Raw genomic sequence first — 20,385 nt, forward strand, 5'->3', positions numbered from 1 at the left:
TGAACCAGTCCCTGACTACTAAAAAGTCTGACCCTCGCTCGCCGAAGTCCAAGGGGTCCTCGTCTGATGAAGATGGCACTTACACTGACCCCACAGATTCTGACTCAGATACTGCTGATGGGGAGGGTAGTTCACATGTGGATGTTCCTGATCTTTTGGAGGCTATTAAATTAATTTTACAGATTACAGATGATCCCGAGCCATCCGTCCCTCCTAAGAAACCAGATAGGTTCAAGCGTCAGAAGGTGGTTAAACAAGTTTTACCTCACTCTGACCACCTAGTGGATATGCGTCAGGAACCCTGGGGAAACCCGGGTAAGAAGTTTGCACCTCAAAAGAAGATGCTGGCTCGCTATCCCTTCGCGCCATAGCTGTCTAAAAATTGGGAAACGCCTCCTCCAGTAGACTCACATGTGGCTAGGATGGGGGTTTCCTCAGCTCTACCTGTCACTACCGTCACGTCTCTAAAAGAGCCTACGGATAAACGTGTGGAGGGTTGTCTGAAAGGGATTTACACCCTTACGGGTGCTGCACAAAGCCCCACTATTGCAGCAACATGGGCTGCAGAGGCTATTGAAGCATGGGCCTTGGAGTTAGAAGCTGAAATCTCTTCTGACCATGCTAGACAATGCTTGTCGTATATTGTCACTGCTTCTCGCTATATTAAAGAGGCGGCTTCTGATGCTGGTATCCTAGCAGCCAAAGCCTCTACTACATCAGTCCTGGCTTGCCGGATATTGTGGCTGAGATCCTGGTTTGTGGATCTGGACTCTAGAAAAATCCTGGAGGTACTCCCTTTCAAGGGAGATATTCTGTTTGGGGAGGACTTAAATAAGATAGTGGCTGACTTGGCTACTGCCAAAACTGCCTGTCTGCCAAGTACCGCTCCTTCTGTGTCGAAGGCTAAAGGTACTTCCTTTCACCCTTTTCGTCCTTCAGGTAAAGCAAAAGGTCAGGTGTACAACAAGCAGGCCCGCACTTCCAAACCTGGTAAGCCGAAGCCCAAAAGAGCCTGGGCTGCCCATCAGCCAGCTTCCAAGACCGATAAGTCTGCCGCATGACGGGGCGGGCCTCCCCCTGGGGGATCCCAGGGTGGGGGACCGGCTTCTAGTGTATACCCAGGAATGGTTGAAGACCGCTTCAGGTGCCTGGGTACGGAAAGTCGTCACTCGAGGTTACGCCATAGCCTTCAAAAACCGACCCCCTCATCGATTTTGCCAGACAGACGTCCCGTTGGACAAGACAAAGGCAAACACTCTACATTCGGTGGTACAGACCATTCTGGATACAGGAGTCGTAGTACAGGTGCCTCTTGCGCAGCAGATATTGAGCACTGATCAGGATACTAGAACTGAGTCTGACACGGAGCTGCAAGAGGGGCCGGGGGTACTATTCTCCGCTGTTTCTAGTCCCGAAACCGAATGGGTCCTCTCGGCCCATTCTCAACCTCAAGGCATTGAACAGGTTTGTGAAGGTTTCCAAGTTCCGTATGGAAACCCTTCGCTCTATAGTTCTGGCCTTGGAACCTGGGGACTACATGGTCTCCCTGGACATACAGGATGCTTACCTGCATATTCCTATAGCAGCGTCACATCAGCAATACCTGAGGTTTGCGATTGGCAACCTCCATTACCAGTTTCGGGCGTTACCTTTTGGTTTAACTACGGCTCCGCGAGTTTTCACCAAAGTTATGGCGGTGATGACGGTGGTACTCCGCCGTCAAGGGGTCAGGATACTGCCGTATCTGGACGACTTGTTAATCCTGGCAAATTCCCCAGAACTTCTCCTACGTCATCTGGATATGACTGTCCAGTTTCTACAAGCCCACGGGTGGCTCATCAACTGTAAGAAGTCCTCCCTGGTCCCTGCTCAGAGCATGGTGCACCTGGGAGCGCTATTGGACACTCACAACCAGAGGTTGTTCTTGTCTCAGGAGAAAGTCCTAAAGCTTCAGGACAGGATTCGTTGCTTCATTTCTCGTCCACAAGTGTCGATACATTCTGTGATGCAGGTGCTGGGCCTCATTCTGATATCCAACTGGGTCCTGTTGACGACAGATGCCAGTCTAAGAGGTTGGGGCGCGGTGCTGGAGCAACACTCCCTTCAGGGTCGGTGGACCAAGGAGGAATCTCTCCTCTCGATCAACATTCTTCAATGCGTTGAACCTGGCCCAGCATTTAATTCAGAACCGTCCTGTTCAAGTACAGTCGGACAACACCACCACCACAGTGGCTTACATAAATCATCAAGGCGGTACTCGAAGCCGCTTGGCAATGAAGGAAGTCTCACGGATTCTTCAATGGGCGGAACGCCATCTACCGGTCATATCGGCAATATTCATTCCGGGAGTCCTGAATTGGGAAGCAGACTTTCTCAGTCGTCAGGACGTACATGCCGGCAAGTGGGGCCTCCATCCTGAAGTGTTTCAACTCCTAGTGGAAAAAGGAAAATCTGCTTCTCATAGCTCTAGCGTGGCCCAGACGGCACTGGTTCTCAGACCTGCAAGGCCTATCATCAGAGCGTCCAATTCTACTTCCACAACGCCCAGACCTCCTCGTTCAGGGCCCCTGTGTCTACCAGGACCTAGCGCATCTAATGATTATGACACTTCCAAGTTTAGTATAGCCAAGTTGTTGGCTTTTCTTCAGCAGGGCCTGGACTTAGGCCTGCGTCTGGCCTCCCTCACGGTTCAAATATCTGCCTTGTCGGTGTGGTTTCAGAGAAAAATTGCTACCTTACGTGATGTGCATACCTTTTACTCAGGGTGTGTTGCGTATCCAACCTCCCTATGTCCCGCCTGTGGCTCCTTGGGACTTGTCGGTGGTTTTGGAGGCGCTACAAGAGTCTCCATTTGAACCTCTTGGTTCTGCTGATTTTAGGTGGCTTTCCCTTAAGGTGGTGTTTCTGCTGGCTATTGCTTCAGCTAGAAGAGTGTCAGATTTGGGTGCCTTGTCCTGTAGTTCCCCATATCTGATATTTCACCGTGACCGGGCGGTTCTTAGGACTCGTCCCGGATATTTACCTAAGGTGGTTTCTTCGTTCCACCTTAATCAGGAGATTGTGGTTCCGGCACTTGCTTCTCCTGATCTGTCTCCAAAGAGCGGTCTTTGGATGTGGTACGGGCTCTCCGTATCTATGTGAAGAGAACTGCTTCTATTAGGAAATCTGATTCTCTCTTTGTGCTGTTTGGATTTCACAAACGGGGCTGGCCTGCTCACAAGCAAACTTTTTCCAGGTGGGTTAGAATGGTGATTGCACATGCTTTTGTGAGGGCTGGTCTCTCAGCTCCTGCTCACATTACGGCCCATTCTACTCGGTCTGTTGGACCTTCTTGGGCGGCCCGCCGTGGTGCGACCCTTGAACAATTGTGCAAGGCGGCTACGTGGTCCTCCGCGAACACGTTTCTAAGGTTCTATGCCTTCGATACTGCCGCTTCCCAGGATGCTTCCTTTGGACGCCGGGTTCTTGTGCCCACTACAGTGCGTCCCCTCCCATAAGGAACTGCTTTAGGACATCCCCTATATCTTTCCTTGTGGAGCCCAGTGTACCTCGCAGCAGAAAACGAGTTTTATGGTAAGAACTTACCTTTGTTAAAACTCTTTCTGCGAGGTACACTGGGCTCCACAAGGCGCCCACCCTGACGCACTTAGCTTCTTTGGGTTGGTATGGCATTAGCCGCTGACACTTCTCCTGTCATGAGAGTGTGGTGTATGTGGCTACTAACCGTTGTCGTCTCTTTTCCTGCTACTGCATTGGGCTGGTTAACTAAAAACTGAGCTCCTGTGCAGGGAGGCGGGGTTATAGAGGAGGCGGCGCTATGCATTCTGGGAACAGTCAAAGCTTTTCAACCTGTTGGTGTCTCGGATCAAGATCCTACTCTACACCCCTATGTCTTTCCTTGTGGAGCCCAGTGTACCTCGCAGAAAGAGTTTTAACAAAGGTAAGTTCTTACCATAAAACTCGTTTTTAATCACTAATATTGTGTATATATAACCTTTTTAACGTTATGATTGATTAACATTCTACGTTGAAAGAACCAAACAGACAAAAAACAGTGCTTGAGAGGCTATAAGGATGTTATATCCCCACATATAAGTTCTCCTGGGCGGACTTTGTTTTGAATAAATGGTATATAGTCCAGATCATGCATAATATATTAAAGTTTGCTCCCCCTCCAGTATAATCCAAGGATCATGATGTGGTATCAGCTGATAGGAAGTGCTACCTGGCAGCTAACGTTCAGGGTCCAGCAGTGATAGGCTGCTGTTTTGCTGATTTTTTTTTTATTTTTTATTACTATTAACCCCTTATTTGTTGCTGGTAACATTGTACAATGCAGTGATCGCGCTGAGCGAAAAAAATTGTGGGTCCTAGGGACCCCTCACTATAAAAAATTTGGGTCCTACTCCACCGTTTCTGGGTCCCATCATACTTTATGAGGGGTGAGGGAAGGCTGCAGTTGGGACTGTGCGGGGGCCAGGTGGCATTTAGGATAGAGGTGTAAAAAGCAAGTAGCAGTTGGGGCAGAAGCAGGGAGAAGTTGGGGTAGAGCTGGGAGTAGAGGGGGGCTGTAAAGGCAGGCAACGCTGGAGGTAGGGAGAGGGTAAGTTCAGACAGCAGTTGAAACAGTGTTGGGGTGGCTAGTGGCAGGCAGTGCTGGGAGTAGTTAGGGGTTAATTGTAGATAGCAGCTGTGGCAGTACTGGGGGGCAAGGAGGGAGTTAGGGGCAGGAAGTACTGGGGGTAGGAAAGAGGCATGGCTAGATAGCAGCTGGGGCAGTAGCGGGGGCATGGAGGGGGTTAGGGACAGGCAGTACTGGGGGTAGGGATGCGGCTTGAATAGATAGCAGCTGGGGCAGTACTGGAGAGCAAGGGGGGGTTGGGTAGAAGTACTGGTAGGGAGGGGTCATGGATAGATACTTTGGGTAGGAAGGGGGCATGGGTAGATACAGTGGGTAGGGGGTAGCTCGGGCAGTACTGGGGGCAAGGAGGGGGTTAGGGGCAGGAAGTGCTGGGGGTAGGGAGACAGCATGGGTAGATACGCGTCCCGAGACAGCAGACGGCCGATATACGGGATTTGTGCAGCAGCTCAAAGGGTCCACCTCAGCTTTTTCCCTCCCACCATCAACGGACGACGCACGTCCAGCGAACACAGGAGGAGACCCACGTGCAGTGGGACCACCGCGGCTGAACGGAACTAGCTGGCTGCACACCTGCTTCTTCCCCGAGATTCTGCAGCAGGCGGCGCCCGCCTGGGGAAATTGAGGAAATCTTCGTGAGCAGGTTACTTGTGGCTCACACGGACATATAAGTTACCTACCCCACAGCTCTATATCAGACTGGGCACACGTTGGATATACCCGAGGACGCTCGGGTTTCACCAGCCGCATTGGAGAGGTAACAAAATAACAAGATCCACATACATATACATTGGCTCTTTGAGCTTTGAAGTTTATCACAAACGGTCAAATACACCCCAGGAGCTGACAATTGTAATCGGCAATCATCACATACCAAAGTAACTGTGCTCAATACAACAAGAATTACCACTTCACAGCAGGACTGGTTACAGTGTTGCATATTGATTGAAAAACATTCTGTTACATTTGGACTATAAGTAGCTACTTATTTCATTCTATGGTTCTAGCTAGCTATTGGATTATTATATATATAATCCGTGTGAGTCTCTTATATCCATATATTGTGTCTTTTCAGTGATAATGTCAGCATAATATGCATATATATTAGGTTGTTTTAAAGAAAGTGTTTTTATTTTTATAATAATAAATATATATTTTAAATTTTTTGACCCTTTGGTTGTATTCAAGGTACTATAATGTTATAGTGACATGAGTGCTTCTATATTTCTCCTGTTGCTGTGTGGGTTGTTACTGTGAGGGAGTGGGGTCAGGCCACTCTGATATGGCTGGCCGCTGTCGGTGTATCAGGGCAGACAGGTGGAGCGGGTCAGTGAATTCTTATTGGCTGACACGGAGCACGCAGGCATCAGCGCGTCCTGCAGGACACGCTCATTTTTAAAACTGGGTCAATTTGCTATAACGTGTATTTTGTGATCACTGGAGGGTGTTACAGAGAGAGGGGAGGAGCAAGAGAAAGGGAGGGGAGCGAGTGAGTGTGTCAGAGGGAGTGAGAAAGAGGGGAGTAAGAAAAAGAGAGTGTCAGGAAGAGAGAGAGAGGGGTATTTAAGAGGGTGTCAGGGAGAGAGATGGAGAGGAGCATGAGAGAGTGTGTCAGGGAGAGGGAGGGAGAGGCACATGAGTGTGTCAGGGAGAGAGAGGAGCAAGAGAGTGTCAGGGAGAGGCGCATGAGAGAGAGAGTCAGGGAGAGAGAGGGAGAGGCACATGAGAGTCGAGGAGAAAGGGAGAGGCACATGAGAGAGCGTCAGGGACAGAGAGGAGCAAGAGTGTGTCGGGGAGAGGCGCATGAGAGAGTGTCAGGTAGAGAGAGGGGGAGATGCACATGAGAGGGTGTGTCAGGTAGAGAGTGAGAGGCAGATGAGAGTGTCAGAGAGAGAGAGAGAGAGAGGGAGGGGCACATGAGAGAGTCAGGGAGAGAGAGGGAGAGGCACATGAGAGTGTGCCAGGGAGAGACAGAAAGGCACATGAGAGAGAGTGTCATGGAGAGATAGAGGGGGTAATTCCAAGTTGACCGCAGCAGGATTTTTGTTAGCAGTTGGGCAAAACCATATGCACTGCAGGGGAGGCAGATATAACATGTGCGGAGAGAGTTAGATTTGGGTGGGTTATATTGTTTCTGTGCAGGGTAAATACTGACTGCTTTATTTTTACACTGCAAATTAGATTGCAGATTGAACACACCCCACCCCAAACTAACTCTCTCTGCACATGTTATATCTGCCTCCCCTGCAGTGCACATGGCTTTGCCCAACTGCTAAAAAATTTCCTGCTGCGATCAACTTGGAATTACCCCCAGAGAGGGAGAAGCACATGAGAGAGAGTGTCAGGGAGAGAGAGGAGCAAGACAGAGTGTCAGGGAGAGGGAGGGAGAGGCACATTAGTGAGTGTCAAGGAGAGAGAGAGGGCACGGGAGAGGCACATGAGTGTCAGGTAGAGAGAGGTGCATGAGAGAGAGGGGAGCAAGACAGGAGTGTCAGAGATAGAAAGTTAGATATAGAGGAACAAGACAGTGAGTATCGGGGAGGGGCAGCATGAAATACATTACCAACTCCAGCAGCTCAGGCACAGGTCTCTGATGGGGGCGGCCAGTTCATAGCACTAAGCTCCGCCCCCTAATTACCCGCGAATCGCGGCATGCACTGCATGTATTAGGGGCAGGCAGAGCAGACTGACTGGGCCAGGCTTAGTGCTCCCCCCGCCCCCTCTTCCTCCCTGCTACATCCTCCGTGCTGCTATACACAGGCTGCAGCCACCGCGGAGGTTTTCAGTCAGCATAGTACTCAGATTCTCCTCCTCTCTCTCCCTTCCTCCTTGGCCAGAAGTGAATAGCGCTGTATACTCGATAGGGTGGCTGGTCCCAGCGGTGGATCCAGCCATCCAGGAGGCACAAAGCGTCCAATCATGCTGGGGGATGGACAGGGCCGGATTAACAATGCGGCGGATGGAGCTGCAGCTCCAGGCCCACTCTCCAAAATAGGCCCCACTGCATCTGCCCATAGATGTCCATGCTGCTGTAGACAGGAAAACAAATTTACTTCTACTACAGCCTACAGCGCCAGACCCGTCCCCTCCAGCATCACACCCTTCTTGTGCAGATTCGGGGGGGCACCAAGGCACGTATAGTTCACTATTGTAAATTACGGGATGTAGCCCCACCCCCTGTACTCAAGCCACGCCTCTCAGTGATGAGTGTTTAGGCCCCGCCTCCAAGTGATGTCATCTGTCAGTCCCTGGGAGGGCAAGGGGAAGCAGACTATGACAAGGTGCGTGGCCTAGCTGCACATACTATCCGCGGCTGCAGCCCATGATGAACCTCAGGTACCCGGCGTCCAAGGATGAGGGGGTGGCTATTTTTTGTAGCTGGGACAGCGGGACGGGAGGAGGGAGGTAGTAGGTCACCCTGGATCTAGAAGTGTGTGGGGGAAGGGGAGGGGGGCGTGGCATTGCCATGAGAGCACTTTCAGAATAAGGGAGAAAAGCTCTGTATGTCCAGAGCTCCCCTACAAATTGCCCCTTTGTACAGTATATACAAGAGGGGTGTCCCCCCACCCACCGCACCACACTGCAAAGAAGCCCCTGTTTATATACAAGAGGGGGAGTTGTGGCTCCGTCTCACAGCAAAAAGTCCCTGCTGTCAACCCATGGGTAGTGTGTGCGGGGAGCGGGTGCAGGGTTAGGGGTAGTGTGTGCGGGGAGCGGGTGCAGGGTTAGGGGTAGTGTGTGCGGGTGCAGGGTTAGGGGTAGTGTGTGCGAGGAGCGGGTGCAGGGTTAGGGGTAGTGTGTGCGGGGAGCGGGTGCAGGGTTTAGGGGTAGTGCGTGCGGGGAGAGAGTGCAGGGTTAGGGGTAGTGTGTGCGGGTGCAGGGTTAGGGGTAGTGTGTGCGAAGAGCGGGTGCAGGGTTAGGGGTAGTGTGTGCGGGGAGCGGGTGCAAGGTTAGGGGTAGTGTGTGCGGGTGTAGGGTTAGGGATAGTGTGTGCGGGTGCAGGGTTAGGGGTAGTGTGTGCGGGGAGCGGGTGCAGGGTTAGGGGTAGTGTGTGCGAGGAGCGGGTGCAGGGTTAGGGGTAGTGTGTGCGAGGAGCGGGTGCAGGGTTAGGGGTAGTGTGTGCGAGGAGCGGGTGCATGGTTAGGGGTAGTGTGTGCGCGGAGAGGGTGCAGGGTTAGGGGTAGTGTGTGCGAGGAGCGAGTGCAGGGTTAGGGGTAGTGTGTGCGGGGAGAGGGTGCAGGGTTAGGGGTAGTGTGTGCAAGGAGCGGGTGCAGGGTTAGGGGTAGTGTGTGCGGGGAGAGGGTGCAGGGGTAGTGTAGTGTGTGCGAGGAGTAGGTGCAGGGATAGTGTAGTGTGTGTGTGGGGAGCGGGTGTAGGGTTAGCGGAAGGGTAGTGTGTGCGGGGAGCGGATGCAGAGGTAGTGTAGTGTGTGCAGGGAGCGGGTGCAGGGGTAGTGTAGTGTGTGCGGGGAGTAGGTGCAGGGGTAGTGTAGTGTGTGCTGGGAGTAGGTGCAGGGGTAGTGTAGTGTGTGCGGGGAGTAGGTGCAGGGGTAGTGTAGTGTGTGTGTGGGGAGTAGGTGCAGGGGTAGTGTAGTGTGTGCGAGGAGTAGGTGCAGGGGTAGTGTAGTGTGTGCGAGGAGTAGGTGCAGGGGTAGTGTAGTGTGTGCGAGGAGTAGGTGCAGGGGTAGTGTAGTGTGTGTGGGGAGTAGGTGCAGGGGTAGTGTAGTGTGTGCAAGGAGTAGGTGCAGGGGTAGTGTAGTGTGTGTGGGGAGCGGGTGTAGGGTTAGAGGAAGGGTAGTGTGTGCGGGGAGTGGATGCAGGGGTACTGTAGTGTGTGCGGGGTGTAGGTGCAGGGGTAGTGTAGTGTGTGCGGGGAGTAGGTGCAGGGGTAGTGTAGTGTGTGCGGGGAGTAGGTGCAGGGGTAGTGTAGTGTGTGCGAGGAGTAGGTGCAGGGGTAGTGTAGTGTGTGCGGGGTGTAGGTGCAGGGGTAGTGTAGTGTGTGCGAGGAGTAGGTGCAGGGTTAGTGTAGTGTGTGCGGGGTGTAGGGGTAGTGTAGTGTGTGCGAGGAGTAGGTGCAGGGGTAGTGTAGTGTGTGCGAGGAGTAGGTGCAGGGGTAGTGTGTGCGGGGAGTAGGTGCAGGGGTAGTGTAGTGTGTGCGAGGAGTAGGTGCAGGGGTAGTGTAGTGTGTGCGGGGAGTAGGTGCAGGGGTAGTGTAGTGTGTGCGGGGAGTAGGTGCAGGGGTAGTGTAGTGTGTGCGGGGAGAGGATGCAGGGGTAGTGTAGTGTGTGCGGGGAGTAGGTGCAGGGGTAGTGTAGTGTGTGCGGGGTGTAGGTGCAGGGGTAGTGTGTGCGGGGTGTAGGTGCAGGGGTAGTGTAGTGTGTGCGGGGTGCAGGGGTAGTGTAGTGTGTGCGAGGAGTAGGTGCAGGGGTAGTGTAGTGTGTGCGGGGAGTAGGTGCAGGGGTAGTGTAGTGTGTGCGAGGAGTAGGTGCAGGGGTAGTGTAGTGTGTGCGGGGAGTAGGTGCAAGGGTAGTGTAGTGTGTGCGGGGAGAGGATGCAAGGGTAGTGTAGTGTGTGCGGGGAGTAGGTGCAGGGGTAGTGTAGTGTGTGCGGGGAGTAGGTGCAGGGGTAGTGTAGTGTGTGCGGGGTGTAGGTGCAGGGGTAGTGTAGTGTGTGCGAGGAGTAGGTGCAGGGGTAGTGTAGTGTGTGCGGGGTGTAGGTGCAGGGGTAGTGTAGTGTGTGCGAGGAGTAGGTGCAGGGGTAGTGTAGTGTGTGCGGGGTGTAGGTGCAGGGGTAGTGTAGTGTGTGCGAGGAGTAGGTGCAGGGGTAGTGTAGTGTGTGGGGAGCGGGTGTAGGGTTAGCGGAAGGGTAGTGTGTGCGGGGAGCGGATGCAGGGGTAGTGTGTGTGGGGAGCGGGTGTAGGGTTAGTGGTAGTATATTATTTACATGGTTGTGGCATGTTAAAAAACCCTGAAAATGCATATTGGAAAAAACCATAGCAGTAGATGCTCATTGAGTTTAGTCATAGGATAGCATTATATAAATGTATTTTTAAAATGTTCTGGGGCAAAAGTTCCCATGTGGCTTGGACTGGCACCACTAACAGGTCTACAGATGGTGTAATGGTTAGCTTTACTGCCTTACAGCACTAACGTCATGGGTTTGATTCCCACCATGGCCCTAACTGTGTGGAGTTTGTATATTCTCCCCGTACTTGCATGGGTTTCCTACTGTCACAATCCAAATATATACTGGTAGGTTAATTGGCTCGTAACACAAAAATAAACCATAGTTAGGTAGGTGGGTAGCTATGCCCTCCATGGTGCTAGCCAGACCACACTGCACAGACCACACCCCCATATTAGTAGTCACATACCCACCATGCTGGTCCCACCCCCTGCAGCCGCACACAGTAGGCCCTTCATAAATTACAGCTCCAGGCCCATGAGGACCTTAATCTGGGGATGGAGAAGGGGAAAGGTACATTCCTCCAGGCCGGACAGCCTCACCTCCTCCCTCAGCGATGCAGACACCTGCCAGTACACTATAATGAGTCAGGCTGACTCACTGTCTTGCATAATGCCTCCGGCCGCGGGCACTTTATTGAGGCTAGATCTGCCCCTGCCCCCTCTGTCTCTGATGCGAGATCGGAGCTGAGACTTCCGATCGCAGCAAGCACCACAAACTGCTGCTGTCACTGACTGCTATGACAGCAGGGATTCCTGTCATATGCGCGCTGACTCGGAGCAGACTGTGAGGGGAGGCGGGAGAACACACTCTCCATGGTCTCCTCCCCTTCCAAGTTCCTCCCTCTGTTGCCGTGGAGACTCAAACTGACTGACAGCGCTGCTGGTCAGAGCGCGTCCTGAAGGACCCTGCGTTTTTTTGTTTTTGAGTCCCCACCATCAATTCTCGGGTAAAATATGCGCATTAGCGCGTTTTTGCGATCACTGTACATGTACCACACACTGCATTTTTGGTCAGAGCTAATTGTAGTGTTTGTCACAAGCTAGTCCAGGCTGCAATATTGTGTATTTGGCCTGATATTGGGCATGTGTAGAGGCCAAAAGCAGCTAGGATGTCTTGATAGGATCATTAACAGGTATGGTAAAGAATGTATATTCAGTCATCTTCCAACTGCGCTAACAAGCTGCGGTGACGCTGTGTGTGACTGGGCTCAAGCCCAGATGTCCAAATCTCGTCCAATGTGGCCCTATACAATAATTAACCTAATGCATGTGAACAGTGGAAGTAGCCCTTGTGGGTTCACCCTTTGTCAGCATAGGCACCTGCTAAACCGGATGCTATTACACTGAGGCATCAGCAGTTTTATTCCACCCTCTTATTTACAGTATTTGGCCTTATTTCCGGAATGACTTCTGGATTCTGTAGGAGTATTGATTATTAATGAATGCTTAGATCAAAGATCAGCAGTCCAGGGCTTGGCATGCTTTTACTTTCCCAACAAATGACAGCAACTTCTTATTCATAAAGTATATTTGCTTTCATGTAAATTATCAGATCAGCGACGTCAGTTTTGTTAAGTGACAAAAATTGGTGACATTGTATCTTATTTTTTACCATTTGCAGATCCCTAAGGAGAAAGTGCTGAAGTTTTATCACACAATGACCCTGCTCAACACTATGGATAGAATCCTGTATGAATCTCAGAGACAGGTTTGTAATTACCACCCAGACTCCATGTTTCCTACCCCCCTCCCGTCTGTGTCAACCTGCAGTGGGAGTGGCAGGCCCAAGGTCTCATAGCTGTCTGTGTCGCGATGCAGTAGGAGGGGCAGGCCCCAGGTGTCATAGCTCCCTCCTGTCTGTGTCACCCTGCAGTAGGAGGGGCAGGCCCCAGGTGTCATAGCTCCCTCTTGTCTGTGTCACCCTGCAGTAGGAGGGGCAGGCCCCAGGTGTCATAGCTCCTTCCTGTCTGTTTCACCCTGCAGTAGGAGGGGCAGGCCCCAGGTGTCATAGCTCCCTCCTGTCTGTGTCACCCTGCAGTAGGAGGGGCAGGCCCCAGGTCTCATAGCTCCCTTTTCTCTGCGTCCTGCTGCAGTTAGAGGGGCAGGCCCCAGGTCTCATAGCTCCCTTCTGCGTTTCCCTACAGTGGGAGGGGCAGGCCCCATATCTCAAATCTCCCTCCTGTCTGTGTTACCCTGCAATGGGAAGGAGATATTACATTTCACATAGACCTTTTCTGCCTGTGTTGTCCTGCAGTGGGTGGTACCAGTTGCATGTCTCTGAGCTCTCTTCTTTTTGTGTCACCCTGCAGTGGGAGGGACAGATGCTGTGTAACATAGCTCCTTTCTATCTGTGTCGCCCTGCAGTGGGAGGTACAGATGCCATGTAACTTGGTTCCTTTCTGTCTGTGTCGCCCTGCAGTGGGAGGAACAGATGCCGTGTAACATAGCTCCTTTCTGTCTGTGTCGCCCTGCAGTGGGAGGGACAGATGCCATGTAACATAGCTCCTTTCTGTCTGTGTCGCCCTGCAGTGGCAGGGACAAATGCCATGTAACATAGCTTCTTTCTGTCCGTGTCGCCCTGCAGTGGGAGGGACAGATGCCGTGTAACATAGCTCCTTTCTGTCTGTGTCGCCCTGCAGTGGGAGGGACAAATGCCATGTAACATGGCTCCTTTCTGTCTGTGTCGCCCTGCAGTGGGAGGGACAAATGCCATGTTACATAGCTCCTTTCTGTCTGTGTCGCCCTGCAGTGGGAGGGACAACTCTGCGTATGTTCAGGAACAAGGACAGTGATTTCATAATTGATTTTCTCTTACGTCCTAGAGGATGCTGGGGACTCCGTAAGGACCATGGGGTATAGACGGGCTCCGCAGGAGATAGGGCACCTAAAAAGAACTTTGACTATGGGTGTGCACTGGCTCCTCCCTCTATGCCCCTCCTCCAGACCTCAGTTAGAGTCTGTGCCCAGAGGAGAAAGGGTACAATGCAAAGAGCTCTCCAGAGTTTTCTGTTTTGAAGAATTTGTTAGGTTTTTTATTTTCAGGGAGTCCTGTTGGCAACAGGCTCCCTGCATCGTGGGACTGAGGAGAGAGAAGCAGAGCTGGCTTGTCAAGTTGGGCACTGTTTCTAAGGCTACTGGACACCATTAGCTCCAGAGGGAGTCGGAACACAGGTCTCACCTGGGGTTCGTCCCGGAGCCGCGCCGCCGTCCTCCTCACAGATGCCGAAGGTAGAAGCGGATAGAGAAGACAGAAGACATCTTAGGCGGCAGAAGACATCAGATCTTCATGAGGTAAGGTGCGCAGCGGTAAGCTGCGCGTCATTGCTCCCAGTCACACACACACAGAGCAGCACTGAAGGGTGCAGGGGTGGGCGCCCTGGGCAGCAATAAACCTCACATTTTGGCACAAAACAGTGGCATTAGACTGCGGAGGCAGTAAATCGCTGATCCCCCGCCATTTTATTGAAAAATCACTGGGACCGAAGCCCGCCGTCGGGTGGGCGGGGCTTGATCCTCAGCACTAACCAGCGCCATTTTCTCCACAGAAGCTGCATGAGAAAGAAAACGCTGGCTCCCTGGTCTCTCCTCTGCTGAACACAGGCTGTAAAAAAGAGGAGGGGGGCACTTTGGCGACGCAGTGAGTGGGAATTGACATAATATATATAAAAAAGCGCTATCTGGATATATATATTTCTTCCAGTGTTGTTAAGCGCTGGTGTGTGCTGGCATACTCTTTCTCTGTGTCTCCTTAGGACCTGGTTGGGGTTTTGTCCCCTTATAGGTTAATCCCTGTGTGTGTGGGGTGTCGGTACGTGTGTGTCTACATGTCTGAGGCGGAAGGCTTCTCCAAGGAGGAGGTGGAGCAAATGAGTGGTATGTCCCCGTCGGTTGTGCCGACTCCAGATTGGATGGACATGTGGCATACGTTGCATGCAAGTGTGGTGTCTTTACATAAAAGGCTTGATAAGGCTGGTTTAGGGGGGACATCAGGCGGTCAATCTTCAGATTGGACCGACTCACAGGGCCCGTCTGGGTCTCAAAAGCGTCCCTTAACACAAGACACTACTACCAACACGGATTCTGATTCCAGTGTCGACTATGACGAAGTAAAATTGCACCCTAGGGTGACTAAAACCATTCAGTGTATGATTGTGGCAATAAGGGATGTGTTGCATATTGTGGATGAACCCTCGGTCCCCGACACAAGGGTACACATGTTTAAGGAAAAGAAACAGATTATTAATTTTCCCACATCTCATGAATTAAATGAGTTCTTTGGAAAAGCTTGGGAGACTCCGGATAAGAAACCGCAGATACCCAAAAGAATTTTTATGGCATACCCCTTCCCTAAGCAGGACAGGGAGATTTGGGAATCACCCCCCACTGTGGAAAAGGCCCTGATGCGCTTGTCCAAGAAAGTGGCGCTACCGTCTCCTGACACAGCGGCCCTTAAGGACCCTGCAGATCGCAGGCAAGAAACTACCTTAAAGGGTATTTATTCTCATACGGGTGCTGTGTTAAGACCGACGATGGCGTCGGCATGGGTGTGTAGCGCAATTGCAGCTTGGACAGATGAGCTGACAGATCAATTTGATACTATGGATTAGGATACTATATTCCTAACTCTAGCCCATATAAAAGACGCAGTCTTATTTATGAGGGATGCTTAAAGGGACATTGGATTGCTAGCTTCTAGGGCCAATGCCATGTCTATCTCAGCGAGAAGATCCTTATGGACTCGCCAATGGATGGGTGATGCGGATTCCAAAAAACATATGGAAGTGCTACCCTATAAGGGTGATGTATTGTTTGGGGATGGGCTGACGGACATGGTTTCCACAGCTACAGCAGGTAAATCAAATTTTTTACCATATATTCCCCAACAGCAAAAGAAAGCAACACCCTATCAGATGCAGTCCTTTCGGTCGCACAAGTCCAAAAGAGGTCGGGGATCCTCTTTCCTCGCCAGAGGTAAGGGCAGAGGCAAGAGAGCACCTGCTTCGGCAGGTGCCCAGGAACAAAAGTCCTCCCCGGCTGCTCCAAAAACCACAGCATGACGCTGGGGCTCCCCTGAGGGAGTCCGCACCGGTGGGGGCACGTCTTCGACTTTTCAGTCAGGCCTGGGTCAGTTCGGACCTGAATCCCTGGGTGTTGGAAATAGTTTCCCAGGGATACAAATTGGAATTCGAGGAGGTGCCCCCGCGCCGATTTTTCAAATCGGCCCTACCAGCTACCACATCGGAAAGGGATGTAGTGTTAGCTGCAATTCAAACGCTGTGTATACAGCAGGTGATAATCAAGGTTCCCCTGCACCAGCAGGGAAGATGTTACTATTCAACCCTATTTGTGGTCCCGAAACCGGACGGTACGGTCAGACCGATTTCGAATCTGAAATCCCTAAACCTGTACATAAAAAGATTCAAATTCAAAATGGAATCTCTCAGAGCAATAATAGCCAACATGGAGGAGGGGGAGTGTATGGTGTCTCTGGACATAAAGGATGCGTACCTTCATGTCCCCATATATGCCCACCATCAGGAATACCTGAGATTCGCTGTACAGGATTGTCATTACCAATTTCAGACGTTGCCGTTTGGACTTTCCACGGCCCCGAGGATTTTCACCAAGATAATGGCGGAAATGATAGTGGTCCTGCGCAAGCATGGAGTCACAATTATCCCATACTTGGACGATCTCCTGATAAAAGCGAGATCAAAGGAGAAATTGCTGAGCAGTGGCGCTCTCTCTGAGAGTGCTTCAGCAACACGGTTGGATTCTAAATCTACCGAAGTCACCGACAACTCGACTACCGTTCCTAGGTATGATACTGGATACGGAACAAATGAAGGTCTTTCTCCCAATAGAGAAAGCCCAAGACATCCAGAACTTGATCAGAGACCTGCTAAAACCGAAAAGGGTGTCAGTTCACCAATGCACTCGAGTTCTGGGGAAAATGGTGGCGGCCTACGAGGCCATTCCCTTCGGAAGGTTCCATGCAAGGACTTTTCAATGGGACCTTCTGGACAAGTGGTCCGGGTCCCATCTGCACTTATATCGGAAAATAACTCTGTCCCCAGGAACCAGAGTGTCCCTCCTGTGGTGGTTGCAAAGTGCTCACCTGCTGGAGTGTCGCCGGTTCGGGATTCAGGACTGGATCCTGGTTACCACGGACGCGAGCCTCCGAGGATGGGGAGCGGTCACACAGGGAAAGACTTTTCAGCGTCTTTGGTCAGACCAGGAGTCCTGTCTACACATCAATGTGTTGGAACTCAGGGCCATTTACAACGGCCTTCGACAAGCGGAGAGTTTTCTTCGAAACCTACCGGTTCTGATTCAATCAGACAATGTCACAGCAGTGGCTCATGTGAACCGCCAAGGCGGGACAAGAAGCAGAGTCGCGATGGCGGAAGCCACAAGGATACTTCGCTGGGCGGAAAATCATGTAAGCGCTCTGTCGGCTGTCTTCATTCCGGGAGTGGACAACTGGGAAGCAAACTTCCTCAGCAGACACGATCTCCATCCAGGAGAGTGGGGACTTCATCAAGAAGTCTTTGCAGACGTAACACGTCTTTGGGGAACTCCTCAAATAGACATGATGGCGTCACGCCTCAACAAAAAACTTCGGAGGTATTGCGCCAGGTCTCGGGACCCTCAGGCAGTAGCAGTAGACACACTGGTAACACCGTGGGTGTTCGAATCGGTCTACGTGTTTCCTCCTCTTCCTCTCATCACGAAAGTGTTGAGGATCATAAGACGAAGAAGAGTACAGACGATACTCGTTGTCCCAGACTGGCCTCGAAGGGCCTGGTACTCGGATCTACAAGAGATGCTCACAGGAGACCCCTGGCCTCTTCCTCTGAGGGAAGACCTGTTGCAGCAGGGGCCCTGTGTATTTCAAGACTTACCGCGGTTACGTTTGACGGCATGGCGGTTGAACGCCTAATCCTAGCAAAAAAGGGGATTTCGGAAGAGGTCATCCCTACTTTAATAAAGGCTAGGAAGGAGGTGACGATAAAACATTATCACCGTATCTGGCGAAAGTATGTGTCTTGGTGTGAGACCAAGAATGCACCTACGGAAGATTTTCATCTGGGTCGTCTTCTCCACTTCCTACAGACAGGAGTGGATATGGGCCTGAAATTAGGCTCGGTTAAGGTACAGATTTCGGCCCTCTCGATTTTCTTTCAGAAGGAATTGGCTTCTCTTCCAGAAGTCCAGACGTTTGTAAAGGGAGTGCTGCACATCCAGCCCCCTTTTGTGCCTCCAGTGGCACCATGGCACCTGAACGTGGTGTTGAAGTTCCTAAAATCACACTGGTTTGAACCGCTTAACAAGGTTGAGTTGAAATTTCTTATCTGGAAGGTGGTCATGTTGTTGGCCTTAGCATCAGCAAGGCGAGTGTCAGAATTGGCGGCTCTCTCACACAAGAGCCCCTACTTGATTTTTCATGTGGATCGAGCTGAATTGAGGACACGTCCGCAATTTTTGCCTAAAGTGGTTTCTTCGTTCCATATGAATCAACCTATTGTGGTGCCTGTGGCTACCGATGACCTGGAGGATTCCAGATCCCTGGATGTCGTCAGGGCCTTAAAGATTTATGTAGCCAGGACGGCTAGAATTAGGAAAACATAGGCTCTGTTTGTCCTGTATGCGGCCAATAAGATTGGCGCTCCTGCTTCAAAGCAGACTATTGGTCGCTGGATCTGTAATACGATTCAGCAGGCTCACTCTACGGCTGGATTGCCGGTACCAAATTCGGTTAAGGCCCATTCCACTAGGAAGGTGGGCTCTTCTTGGGCGGCTGCCCGAGGCGTCTCGGCTTTACAACTTTGCCGAGCGGCGACTTGGTCGGGGTCAAACACTTTTGCTAAATTCTACAAGTTTGATACCCTGGCTGATGAGGACCTATCGTTTGCTCAGTCGGTGCTGCAGAGTCATACGCACTCTCCCGCCCGATTGGATGCTTTGGTATAAACCCCATGGTCCTTACGGAGTCCCCAGCATCCTCTAGGACGTAAGAGAAAATAAGATTTTAAACCTACCGGTAAATCTATTTCTCCTATTCCGTAGAGGATGCTGGAGCGCCCGTCCCAGTGCGGAAACTCTGCAAGACTTGTATATAGTTGTTGCTTACATAAGGGTTATGTTACAGTTGACATCGGTCTTGGACCGTTACTGTTGCTTTTGTTCATACTGTTAACTGGTTATGTATGTTCCAGGTTACATGGTATGATTGGTGTGGGCTGGTATGAATCTTGCCCTTGGATTGCTAAATCCTGCCTTGTATTGTCCATCTCCTCTGGGCACAGTTCTCTAACTGAGGTCTGGAGGAGGGGCATAGAGGGAGGAGCCAGTGCACACCCATAGTAAAAGTTCTTTTTAGGTGCCCTATCTCCTGCGGAGCCCGTCTATACCCCATGGTCCTTACGGAGTCCCCAGCATCCTCTACGGACTAGGAGAAATAGATTTACCGGTAGGTTTAAAATCTTATTATTTCCCTTGCAGGGGAGAATTTCTTTCTATATGACAAACTACGGAGAGGAGGGGACACATGTGGGCAGTGCAGCTGCTCTTAATGACACGGACCTTGTATTTGGGCAGTACCGGGAGGCAGGTGAGTTGCCATCTGTAGAGTAATCATAAATCCTGCAGTATCTGTTTACCCTGTGTTTAAGCTTTTGCTGTTGTATTATTGTTTTTATTCTGTAGGGGTCCTGATGTATAGGGGATATCCTCTAGATATGTTCATGGCACAGTGCTACGGAAATGCCTCAGACACCGGCAAGGGGAGACAAATGCCTGTGCATTACGGCTGTAAAGATCTGAATTTTGTGACCATCTCCTCCCCACTAGCAACACAGATACCACAAGGTGACTGTTACTGTATTGTAGCACCACATCTGTTACACCGCACACACAGCTCTGTACTAACTATGCCTGTACTGACACTGCACACACAGCTCTTTCCTGCAGCTCTCACTACTATTCCTGTACTGACACCGCACACACAGCTCTGTCCTGCAGCTCTCACTACTATTCCTGTACTGACACTGCACACACAGCTCTGTCCTGCAGCTCTCACTACTATTCCTGTACTGACACCGCACACACAGCTCTGTCCTGCAGCTCTCACTACTATTCCTGTACTGACACCGCACACACAGCTCTGTCCTGCAGCTCTCACTACTATTCCTGTACTGACACCGCACACACAGCTCTGTCCTGCAGCTCTCACTACTATTCCTGTACTGACACTGCACACACAGCTCTGTCCTGCAGCTCTCACTACTATTCCTGTACTGACACTGCAGACACAGCTCTGTCCTGCAGCTCTCACTACTATTCCTGTACTGACACTGCACACGCAGCTCTGTCCTGCAGCTCTCACTACTATTCCTGTACTGACACTGCACACGCAGCTCTGTCCTGCAGCTCTCACTACTATTCCTGTACTGACACCGCACACACAGCTCTGTCCTGCAGCTCTCACTACTATTCCTGTACTGACACTGCACACACAGCTCTGTCCTGCAGCTCTCACTACTATTCCTGTACTGACACTGCAGACACAGCTCTGTCCTGCAGCTCTCACTACTATTCCTGTACTGACACTGCACACACAGCTCTGTCCTGCAGCTCTCACTACTATTCCTGTACTGACATTGCACACACAGCTCTGTCCTGCAGCTCTCACTACTATTCCTGTACTGACACTGCACACGCAGCTCTGTCCTGCAGCTCTCACTACTATTCCTGTACTGACACCGCACACACAGCTCTG

General features: G+C 51.4%; 1 protein-coding gene across 1 annotated transcript in view; it reads left to right on the top strand.

The window, feature by feature from the left end:
- Positions 1-20,385, top strand: part of BCKDHA (branched chain keto acid dehydrogenase E1 subunit alpha) — a 48,406-nt gene that overhangs the window by 17,371 nt on the left and 10,650 nt on the right. Inside the window, exons 3-5 of the mRNA XM_063937837.1 lie at positions 12,226-12,312; positions 19,110-19,218; positions 19,314-19,475. Coding sequence (XP_063793907.1) covers positions 12,226-12,312; positions 19,110-19,218; positions 19,314-19,475 — 358 coding nt within the window. The remainder of the gene's footprint in view (positions 1-12,225; positions 12,313-19,109; positions 19,219-19,313; positions 19,476-20,385) is intronic.

The sequence above is a fragment of the Pseudophryne corroboree genome, chromosome 8, assembly GCF_028390025.1.
Source record: "Pseudophryne corroboree isolate aPseCor3 chromosome 8, aPseCor3.hap2, whole genome shotgun sequence".
Lineage (NCBI taxonomy): Eukaryota > Metazoa > Chordata > Amphibia > Anura > Myobatrachidae > Pseudophryne > Pseudophryne corroboree.